This window comes from Marmota monax, unplaced genomic scaffold, assembly GCF_021218885.2.
Source record: "Marmota monax isolate L192 unplaced genomic scaffold, Marmota_monax_Labrador192_F-V1.1 WCK01_AAM20220418_F8-fsc00011, whole genome shotgun sequence".
Classification (NCBI taxonomy): domain Eukaryota; kingdom Metazoa; phylum Chordata; class Mammalia; order Rodentia; family Sciuridae; genus Marmota; species Marmota monax.
The window spans coordinates 25,177,493-25,189,531 of NW_026693082.1; the positions used below are offsets into that span (position 1 = coordinate 25,177,493).

At 35.7% G+C, this 12,039-nt stretch overlaps 1 protein-coding gene across 2 annotated transcripts in view; it reads left to right on the forward strand.

The window, feature by feature from the left end:
- The window catches only part of Vwa8 (von Willebrand factor A domain containing 8), a 420,110-nt gene extending 410,461 nt beyond the window's left edge, over positions 1 to 9,649 (forward strand). For both annotated transcript variants that reach the window (XM_058582605.1, XM_046454135.2), the window contains 3 exons: positions 5,100 to 5,198; positions 5,999 to 6,237; positions 8,814 to 9,649. In XM_058582605.1, the coding sequence (XP_058438588.1) occupies positions 5,100 to 5,198; positions 5,999 to 6,237; positions 8,814 to 8,922 (447 nt within the window). In that variant the 3' untranslated portion in view covers positions 8,923 to 9,649. The remainder of the gene's footprint in view (positions 1 to 5,099; positions 5,199 to 5,998; positions 6,238 to 8,813) is intronic.
- The last annotated feature ends 2,390 nt before the right edge of the window (positions 9,650 to 12,039 follow it).

Consider the following 12,039-nt stretch of genomic DNA (forward strand, 5'->3'; position numbering starts at 1 on the left):
ACCTCTCCACAACACATTAAAATTAAAGTACCTAACACACAGAATAAGGATAGAATTTTTAAAGCCTCAAGAGACAAATTTCAGGTCACATTTAGAGGCAGGCCAATAAGAATCACTTCAGATTTCTCAGTACAAACTCTACAAGGCAATAGGGCTGGGAATGGTGTGTTCCAGGTCCTGAAAGAAAATAACTATCAACCAAGACTGCTGTATTCAGCAAAACTATCTTTCAAAATTGAAGATGAAATAAAAGCCTTCCAGGATATTCAGAAACTACAAGAATTCATGAATACCAAACCAGTACTACAGAACTTACTTAAAGAAATACTCCACAGAGGAAAAAAAAAATCAAAAACCAACCTCAGAACACACAAAACAACAAATCTCATGTGAAGAGTAGCTAAGCAAATGAGAAAGAGGACCAAATTAACTGTGATGAAAAAACCAAAATGGAAGGAAATTATAAACATCTCTGTATAATAACATTGAATATAAATGATCTCAACTCTTCAATTAAAAGACAGGCTGGAAGAATGGATTGAAAAACCAGACCCAACTTTGTGTTATTAGCAATAGACACACCATACAGGAAAAGAGATACACAAGCCAAAAGGATGGAATTTGATACACCCTGCCAATGGGGCCCCAAAACAAACATGAGTAACCACTCTCATATCTGACAAAGCAGACCTCAAACTGAAATTAATCAGAAGATACAAAGAAAGTCACTTCATATTGGTACAGGGAGAAATCCAATAAGAAGATAAAACAACAATAAACATTTATGCCCCAAATATGGCTGCAATTAATTACATAAAAAATGCTAATCAAATGAAGCCCCAGATAGACCTCAGTGCACTAATGCTGGGTGATTTTGAAACACCTCTCATGATTAGAGTGGTCATCCAAAAGACTCTTTGGACCTGAAAAAAATTAGGTTCAAATGAACTTAAAAGACATATTTAGAGTATTTCATCCAACAATAGCTGAATACACACTCATGGAACCTTCTCCAAAACAGACATTTTAGGCTACAGTGCAACACTTAAAAAATACAAAAAAAAATTGCAGTAATTCTTTGCATCTTATCAGATCAAAATAAAATGAAATTAAAAATCAACACGACAATACCCTATATAATCACATGGAGTATGAACAATACTCTTTTGAATGATGAAATGACTATGGAAGAAATCAGGGGAAAAATTACAAATTATTAGTTTCAAGTGAGAATAGTGATACAACATACCAAAATCTCTGGGACACTATGAAAACAGTTCTAAGAGAAAAGTTTATAGCTATGAGTGTCTACATAAGAAAATCAGAAACATCCCAAATAAACAACCTAATGATGCATCTCAAGGCTTTGGAAAAAGTAAAACAAACCAATTCAAAAACCAGTAAAAGGAAGGAAATAATTAAGATCAGAGCCAAAATCAATGAATTTGAGAATAAAACACAATGCAAAGGATCAATGACAAAAAGTTGATTCTTTGAAAAGATAAACAGGATTGATAAACCTTTAGCCAAACTAACCAAAACAAGAAGAGAGAAAACCCAAATTAACAAAATTAGAGAAGAAAAAGGAGAAATCACCACAGACATCTCAGAAATCCAGCAAATCATTAGGGACTATTTTAAAAACTTGCATTCCAGTAAACTGGAAAACCTAGAAGAAGTAGATACATTTCTGGACAAATATGATCTCTAAAATGGAATCAAGAGGACATAGAAAACCTAAACAGACCAATAACTTGTAATGAAATACAAACAGTAATAAAAAAGCATTCCAACAAAGAAAAGCATAGGACCAGAATTATTCTTGACTGAATTCTACCAAAATTTTATAGAAAAACCAATGCCAATTCTTCTCAAATTATTCCATGAAATAGAAAGTGATAAAATACTTCCAAATTCATTCTATGAAGCCAGTATCACATTTATACCCAAAACACATAAGGATATATCAAGGAGAGAAAACTACAGACCAATATCCCTGGTGAACTTAATCATATATTAGCAAATTATGCTCAACATAATTATGCTTAATTCATCACATAAATAGAATTAAGGGCAAAAATCACTGTAATATCAATAGATGCAGTAAAGGACTTCAACAAAATTTAGAACCCATTTATTATAAAAACACTGAAAAAACTAGGGATAGAAAGAACCTACCTCAACATCATAAAGGCTATATGTGAAAATCCCAAAGCCAACCTCATAGTAAATGGGGAAAAACTGAAAGCATTTCCTTTAAAATCTGTGACAAGTCAAAGTAGAAATTCTAGCCAGAGCAATTAGTTAAGAGAAGGAAATTTTAAAAGAAGGAAGTAAAATTGGAAAAAAAATAGGAAAGGAAGAAGTCAAATTATCACTCTGTGTAAATTGTATGATCCTATACATAGAAGATCCAAGGAACTGGTAGAGCTAATCAACAAATTTGGCAAAGTAGCAGGTTACAAAATCTACATAAAAAATCAATAGCTTTCCTATATAACAACAACAAATCTACTGAAAATGAAATCAAAAAGACAAAATTCCATTCACAATAGTCTCAAAAAACTGCAAATTTACCTAGGGGTATATCTAATCAAGGGGTGAAAGACTTTTACAACAAAACTATAGAATACTGAAGAAAGAAAATGAAGATGACCTCAAGATGAAAAAACCTCCCATGTTCATGGATAGGCAGAATTAATATTGTCAAGATAGCCATGCTACCAAAAGCAATATACAGATTCAGTGCATTTGGAAGAATAAAAAACTCAGAAGAGCAAAATCAATTCAAAGCCCCAAAAAGTAAGGCTGAAGGTATCACAATACCTAACTTCAAATTATAGTACAGAATTATAGTAACAAAAAACTGCATGGGACTGGCATAAAAACAGACATATAGACCAATGGTGCAGAGAGAAGACACAGAGAGAAATCCAAACTATTGAACAAATGAGCCCATTGGCTGATCCTGCAGTGTAGGCAAAAGCCAAGCCTGAGAAAACATTCCTTGTCAAAGGCAGGATGTATGAAAAGCCTTGACACTGGGCTCTGACATCAGTAGTAATCAAATGTTCCAGTAGAGTGGGTTTCCTGAGTACAGCAGGATAGCCACGGGATATTCTTAACAGCATAAAAGCAGGATAGCCCCAAATGTTTTAGCTTTATAACTTTTTAGTGCACAAAGAAGCCTCTTGATAACTCACAAGTCTTGAAAAATGTACAAAGCTTCTGTAGTTGAACTTCCTGATGATGAGACCCTATATAATAAACTTGCCAAACTCATTGTGGGTCATTGTTCCTCCCTCTAAGAACAGTGTCCCACCTGGCCCCAGCTTTGCTTAAAAATGTCTGTTTTACTTTGTCTCTGTGTTTTTCTTAGTCTCCTATCACCCCTCCTCAAGATCCTTTGTTGTTGTTGTGCTGGTCATGGCACCATACACCTTTAGTCATCAGGTCCTTGACAAAGGTGCCAAAAGGTTGGAGAAAGGACAACCTTTTTCAACAAATGGTCCCCGGAAAATTGGTTATCCATATGTAAAAGCATTGAACTAGACCCTTATCTCTCACCCTGCACAAAAAATTAACTCTTTATGGATCAAATACCTATGAATTAAATGAAAATTCTGCAACTCCTAAAAGAAAATATAGGGTCACAAGCAATAACTTTCTTAATAGGACCTCTAAAGCTCAGAAAAAATAATGCCAAGAGTTAATAAATGGGATAGCATTGAATTTACAACCCTTATGGAAATAAGTATGGAGGTTCCTCAAGACTAGGGATGGAATCACCATATGACCCAGCTATACCACTTCTTGTTATTTATCCTGAATAATTAAAGTCTTGCAGTGATATATGCATACTCATGTTTGTAGCAGCACATGTCACAATACCTAAGCTATGGAACCAGCCTAGGTGTCCATCAATGATGAATGGATAAAGAAAATGTGGTATTTTTACACAATGGAGTTTTATTCAGCCATAAAGAAAGAGGAAATTATGTAATCTCCAGAAAAATGGATGGAATTAGAAACCATCATGTTAAGTTAAATAAACTTATTTAATGTTTAGTTAAATAAACTCGTGTTAATAACCATCGTGTTAAGTTAAATAAACTCAAAAGTTTGAGGGCCATATGTTTTTTTTTTCTCATATGTGGAAGCTAGAGAGGAAAAAGGAAAATAAAGGTGGGATTGGTCTCCTAAAAACCAAATGGAGAGTAGTAAAGGAATGAGACTAAGGAGTGAGAGGTAGGGAGGGAGGTGGGACATAGTGGGGAGTGATATTGGCCCAATTGTGTTGTCATATTATGTGTGTGTACAAATATGTAACAATATATCCTATCAATATGTCCAACTATAATCAACCTATTAAAAATGAGGAAAAAAAGAAATACAAAAAAAATCACATTTTTGGATCTGTGATTTTTATCTCAAAAAATAAAATTACATTTGCCTAAAAAAATTTCAGGAGTAAATGTACAATTTACATATCAGTTTTCTACTCTCAGCATCCCACCAATAAAAGGAGGATATAATAGACAAACAAACAATAAATCAATAGTTCAAGTGATTTGATTAGGCCCTTATTACCTCCCTTTCAATTAACTCAAACCAAGTAAACTTAATTATATCTGCAAGTTCATTTTGCCATTAAGTTAACATTATCATGAGTAACTCCCCATCCTATTTCCAGATCCTGCCCCAGCTTACAGGAAGAAGCTTATAAAGAACAGGTGCACTGGGGCTTGGGATCTTGACGACCACCTTAGAATTCTGCCCATCATTGTTTCTATGTGTGTGTGTGATTGGAAAAAAAAATTCTCCCTGAAAGTTATGAATGGAATTCAGGGTAGTCCCCGAAGCCCTCATCATACTTTCCACCTCCTACAGAAAGCAGAGATCACAAAAGAAGGTGGATCCAAAATGAGAATCTGTCTGCATTTCAACTATTGATAAACATACATCTGCTTCTGTGCATTTCTTAATGGCCAAATATTGAGCAACTTTGGACCATCAGATTCCAAAGAGATAGAAATGCAGAGGCTCAGTGATAATTCTCTAGTGGACAATGTTTTCTAACTCTCTGATTCTTTGCATAGTATGACATCGCTGGACACTCTGGAGATGACTACAATATTGCACTAGTTTCAATTAACAAAATCCCCAAGAACAACAAACAAAGACTAGAAATTCTAAAGGTAAATATGTTGTTATCTCTATACTGTGAAAACTTCTATCTGATTAGCTAAAGACTATATAAAAAGATTCACTGGAGAAGCAGTAGATATTAGAAAGAAAATGATGTTCTGTTTCACAAACTTTCAAGTTGTAAACAGAAAACACCCATGAGACCTCAAACCCTTTTCTCCATCATCCAAATTTGAATTTTGCTCTGTGCATATTTTTAGAGTACTCAGTATTGGATTGGGATTATGCATCTCAGTATTGCATTGGGATTCTGTAACCTGTGACTCCTCATATATGCTACATGTTCAGTAGAAGGAAAAGAATGATCCCTTGTAGAGTACTAATTTATGCTTTTCTTAGTATCTTATAATAATAAATTTAATTGCACATACTTCAATCTGCAAGAAAAACATGCATGTAATGATTTAAAACAAATTTCCTCCATTGCTACTGATGTAAGTACAATATAACTTTATTGGAAATTTAATCCATTCCTTATTTTTCACCCATGTGATACCAATTCTTATACTTTCTTACATTTTCTCACTTTAAATGGAAACTTTAATTTTAAAAGTAATTGTCAACAGTGATAGTTTGGAACATTTCCTTCTTTCTAACAAAAGTCTACCAAATGCAAATATTACTGTGTACTGTTGTTACTCTGATGTGCAAGTTAAATAAACTTGCTCAGAAACCTGTTACTGACTTGTAATAATTAGCTTTTATGCATTCACACAGTCAATAGAAAAACCATCCTGTTTGTTCAAAGAAGCTTATCACCCCTGACTTTTGCTCTGACTCTTTCCTCCAGACAATGCATGCCCACTCTCAGTTCTGCATGAGTGGAGACCACACATTAATGGGGACAGAACATGCTATCAAGGAAATTGTCAAAGAAGAGGCTGATGAATACTTTGTCATAGTCTTAAGTGATGCAAATCTGTCACGATATGGAATAAAACCTGCCACATTTGCCCAAATCCTTACAAGTGACCCTCAAGTAAATGCTTTTGCCATTTTTATTGGATCATTGGGTGATCAAGCAACCAGGTAAGTGTCATCTCAGGACACTGCAAAAGGCAGGCATAGATAGAATGAGTGCCTGTGTTTTAGTCAGCTTTTTTTGCTGCTATGACTAAAAGATCTGACCAAAACAATTTTAGGGGAGGAAAAGTTTATTATAATGGACTCATGATTTCAGAAGTCTCAATCCATAGCTCAAGGTGAGGCTCAACGTCATGGTAGAAGAGAGTGGCAGAAGGGAGCAGCTCACATGATCAGAAAGCAGAGAGATTCCACTCACCAGATACAAATATATACCCCCAATCCCTTCCCCATGCCCTACTTCCTCCAGCCACACCCCACCTGTGTCCAGTTACCACTCAATTAATCCCAGTAGGTGATTAATTCACTGATTGGATTAAGGCTTTTATAGCCCGACCATTTCTTCTCTGAACCTTCTTGCATTGTCTCACACATGAGCTTTGGGGGGAAACCTCACATCCAAACCATAATAGCCTGACACATGCTGTCTGGTGGAATGAGCACCAGAGGGGAACTGAGTGAGGGACATATAGGAAAAACAATCTAGAGATGCCACTCAAGAGTTTGCAATCTAACTGAGGAGATGTGATGTTTTAGCTTATGTTTAGAGAAGCAATCATAAATTTAAATTTAAATTAACTGTTTTTCAGATTATGTTTAAACTAACAAACTAATTATCAAATTGGTTTGTTCATTAATGTTAGATAATATTTTATGCATTTGGCATCTTGTATCAAGGTCCCAAGCATAGTCTCATCGGTTTGTGTCCAAATCATATTCAAAATAGTGAATATGTTAGTTTTCTTGGCATAAGACAAAATGTGTATATTTGTGTCTAAGTATTTTATATGTAGACATATATATAGACAGATAGACATGTAGACATACATACATGTATCTCCACATACTTGATTCTCTAATAAGTGATATAAATGTATATATATATGTGTGTGTGTGTGTGTGTGTGTGTGTAAGTATCCATAGATATGCCTATGTATGTGTGTGTGTATTTATACACATATATCTGCGTGTGTGTGTATATGAGTGTGTGTGTGCGTGTGTGTGTCCACTATTACTGGGCAGACAAAGCAGATGAAACACTTGGAAACCAATTAAGACACCATATATAGTTATATTCTACACTAAATATTCTGAATGTTCACTGAAGAAATTTATGGTCAAACAATAAATACCACTGAGGATGATCTAAAAGGAAAGATCTGGGGAAGCTTTCATAACTTAAATGTACTTATCTTTTAACATTTATCTTTCTGAATGACAAACCAAAATAGCTCATATTTCTCTACATATAATATTTATAAAAAACAGAAAACACAGGTAAAAGTTTATCTGCTAAAACTAACAAAAAAACAAAACTAAACAAAAAATCTTCCTGAGCCCCAAAGGGCCTGTCTTTCCTATTTCTCCTCTTTAACCTGTCATGCTCTGTGATTCAGAGACCATGAACTAGGAAAGGTTTTAGTATCCTGCATGCTGACATCTTCCATCACCTTGCTACAGAATTACTGAGGAAGGTAAAGAATAGACAATATTGTGTCATCACCATCACTTTAATACAACTGACTTTTATGCATTGGCACTTTGCACCTTCTTGTCCTTGAAAGCAAACCATGCTTTTCCTAGTCCTGTTTTTCTCAGCACAGCCCAGTATTAGGCAGATAGCAAACACTAGTTGATCTGAAATGGCTACTTTGTCTTCTAGTAAACAGATCCTGTTTGAATACTTAAGGAAGCACAATAATACCCTTGTGATTTCCTAGGGAAATGGTCCAAAGCCACTGGCAAAAGATATGTTGCAGAATTTTCTGGTTTGCCAGGCATGCCAAATGGATGATACTACACAGGATGGCTGACTTTTATGAAATGTCATTCCAAAACCAGACTCCGTTGCCACAATGAAAAGAGGCATTCCTTTGAATAAAATTGTATCTTGTGGTTTTATTACCTTCAAAAATGTTCTTTTGTTCCAAGTAATAAGTTAGTATTTTTTAAAATTGCTATAAGCTTATATAACCTCAGTATTATCAAAGCAGCAGTTGGAAAAACCAGACTGCAATACACATTTGTGTGAGTTGAGCCAAAAAAGGAGAGGAGGGTGGAGAAAAAATAAAACCACTCAGGATTTGGCTGGGCAAAATTCTTGGAGCCCTGTTTTCTAGAAGGCAAAGCATTTAGATGTACAGTATCAGGCCAACACATTTGCTGAACCCAGGTGAGCTAATTCTAGTTGGGTCCCTAGGGCTCTGTTCTACTAAGGAAATATACAATAGCAGAAAATAACAGTCATGAAAAGGAGAATTTTTTTTTCCTTTCCACATCCACTCGTTTTCTTACTGCAAGGACCTTCCTTATGGTTTATTGCTTTTACACTCTCTCTCTCCCTGTTGCTCTTCCAGGCCTTTCATTGTTTAGTGACAGCCAGTTAAATTGCAGGCAGTAAGCAAGGTATTAGAAAGTAAAAACTTCCTTTCCTACCACTTAGATATGATTTGCCATGGAGGAAGATGGAAAGGGATCCTCAATTTGTAATGGTAACTTTCTTTTCCTTCCCCTCCTGGCAGGCTCCAGAAAACTTTACCAGCTGGCAGGTCTTTCATTGCCATGGATACCAAGGACATCCCTCAGATTTTACAACAGATCTTCACCTCCACAATGTTGTCAACTGTTTAAGAAATGCCCTCCACTGCATAACGACCCCAGGATTTAAAACAAGAAAAAGGAATGTTCTAAAGAGAAGACATCTATAAAGCAAACCCATGCAATGACAATATAATTCTAGCATTGCTTGCTTCTTCCTACACTGACTCCATAATCAGGATTCAGAAAAGCAGCCAGAAGCAGACTTGTGCCTGTAAATCTCCAGCCACTGATGGGTTTAGAAATCCTCAGTGGGAGCAAGTTGACCTTCATATAATGCAAGGTCATGGTTAAAGGAAATTGGCATGAGAACTACAGTGTTTGGACTGTTTCAAAAACCTGAGAGGTAAAGAATCCTTGCTTTTGCCTTAACACATCATCCATCACCTAAGATAAGAGAAAAAACACCATCACACTGAAACTCTGAGACCATGGTCTGACATTGGGATCAAGTCTGTGCAAACCCCACCCAACATGCTGCTGTCTCATAATTATTTTTATTTTCTCCCTCCTCTGGATTGTCTAGCAAACAATAGTTTTATAGTATTTAACCCACTGAAAAGACCTTCCAACAGCAATATTTTATAAAAAGTTGGATTTTCTCAGTAATTCCATTTTCTTGGCCAAAGCCAAAAGAAATCAGGAGATCCTTAGAATGCTTGATTTCCTAGGTGACTTTTAAAAGGCTCTTTGAATAATAAAGAACAAATGTCCTGTTCTCCCTGCCACCACATGGAAGAATAAAGATATCTTGTGTGAAGTTTCCTGGTTCTTCTTTTCTTTCTAGTGCTTCTCAAAAGTTTCACACTACTCTGTTTTGGTGTTCAAAGCACAATGCTCAAAATAACAGATGCTTGTCAGAGATTATCTATTGAGAACATTCATATAAAAATTACTTAATAAAATATAAAAGGCATTATATTTGAACTAAATGGTGATTGGGCATTTCTTTAGCTGAAGGAGAAAGCGAGGAAGGGGAAGAAGGAAGAAAAAAAATTCTCCTTTTCATGACTGTTATTTTCTGCTATTGTATATTTCCTTAGTAGAAAACTAAGAAAAAAAATTCTCCTTTTCATGACTGTTATTTTCTGCTATTGTATATTTTCTTAGTAGAAAACTTAAGTTCTTAAAAAAATAATAACAATGTGTCAAAATGCATTCTACTGACATTATAACTAATTAGAATAAATAAAAAAGAATCAAAATAAATTAATTAAAGACACAAAGCCTTAGAGAAGCTCAACTCAAGAAAATCAGCCATGCTCAGAGGCAAGCAGGGACACCGAGTGGACTAATGCTTATAGCCCTCTCACCCCATACCTCATGCTCCTGCTTATAGACCTACGTGTATATCTTGCTTCCACTGCCTAATTCTCATTTCTTTTAGTCCAGTATCCTTTCTATAACTGGTCCACATTCATAGAGCCAATTTCTTTTCCCTTGTCTTTCAAAAACTGTATCTAAACACATTCACGCAATTCAGAGGACATGGGGCACTGCTGGGAGACATTTCTAACTTCTCCTAACTTGCTGGGCACATCAGTAAAGCTGAGGAACTGCCCATCTGAATGGCAGCTTTATTCCAAGGGATTCCCCTTTGCTAGTGGGTTCCTGCCTCTTTATCAAACCTTCTCCATGCATAATTACTTGAGTGAACAAAAGTCATACTTTTTAAAACATGGAAAGAATGTTCTAAAGTAATTTCACAACATGATTTGTGAAATGGAATGGGTGAGCAGATGGACGATGGATGGATAAATAAAAAATTGCCTGGGCAGGTGGATGAGTAGAAGAAAAAAATCTATCCTGTTTAGTCAGATATCTATTGCAATTGTTGTTTAAAAAAAAAGAAAGAAAGAAAATAAAAAACAATAGAGCACCTGGATTTTCTTAGGCTTTTTTTTTTAATTTTAATTAGGTATATATGACAGCAGAATGTATTTTGATTCCTTGTACACAATTGCAGCACAATTGTACAAGATGTAGCATCGCACCATAATGTGCAGTCATACATGCAACTAGGGTAATGATGTCCATCTCATTCCTCTATCTTTCCTACCCCCATGCCCCTTCACCACCTTTCCCTCCCCTGTGCCCCATCAAAGTTCCTCTATTTTTCCCATGTTCCCCCAATTACAGATCAGCATCAACTTATCAGAGAGAACATTCGGCCTTTGGTTTTTTGGGATTGGCTTGCTTCACCTAGCACGATATTCTCCAACTCCATCCATTTACCTGCAAATCTGGCTTTTCTTAATTTGTATTAGGGAAGAATGGTGGAGGAGGGAAGGGGGAATAAGATGATTTGTTTTCATTTCTTGCAATACCTAAGAAGTATGTGTATTTATTATTAAATAAATAAATAAAAGTCCAGATAAGAATTCTAAGCAGCCTTCTTCTCAGAACCTCCAGGGCAGACTTCTGGGCTGCCCAGCCACTGACCCTGGCCCTGACTGGAGCCCAGAGTAATGACGGTCAATAAAGAAATCCTCCTTACATGGAGCAACTTCATGATGTGGCTCTTCTCTTTAACTTGTTTATGTTTTTCCTCCTTGAAAATGAGCTGAGAACCTTCTTTTTTTTTTAATTTTTTATTGTCTAATCCAAGGTCAAAGATTTATGCATACATTTTCTTCTTAGAATTTTGAGATTTTAGCTCTCACATTTATATCTGACTCATTTTGAGTTAATTTCTGTATATGTTGTGATATAAAGGTCAAACTTCAAGAATATTCAGTTTCCCAGAACCAATTAATAAAAAGATCATTATTTTCCTTTGTCAAAAAATTAGTTGACTAGGACTGAGGTTGTGGCTCAGCGGCAGAGTGCTTGCCTAGCATGAGGCAAGCCCATGAGGCACTAAGACAATAAGTTCAATCCTAAGCACTACATAAAAATAAAATAAAGATATTGTGTCGACCTAAAACTAAAAAACTAATAAAAAATAGTTGACCATAAATATATGGGTTTATTTCTGGACTTACAATTGGATACCATCTGACAAGAACAATTTTAAAGGAGGAAACTTTATTTGGGGCCTCATGGTTTCAGAGGTCTCAGTCCATAGACAGCTGGCTCCAATCCTCAGGGCTCCAGGTAAGATAGGACAACATGGCAGAGAGTGTGATGGAGGAAAGTGGCTCAAGACCT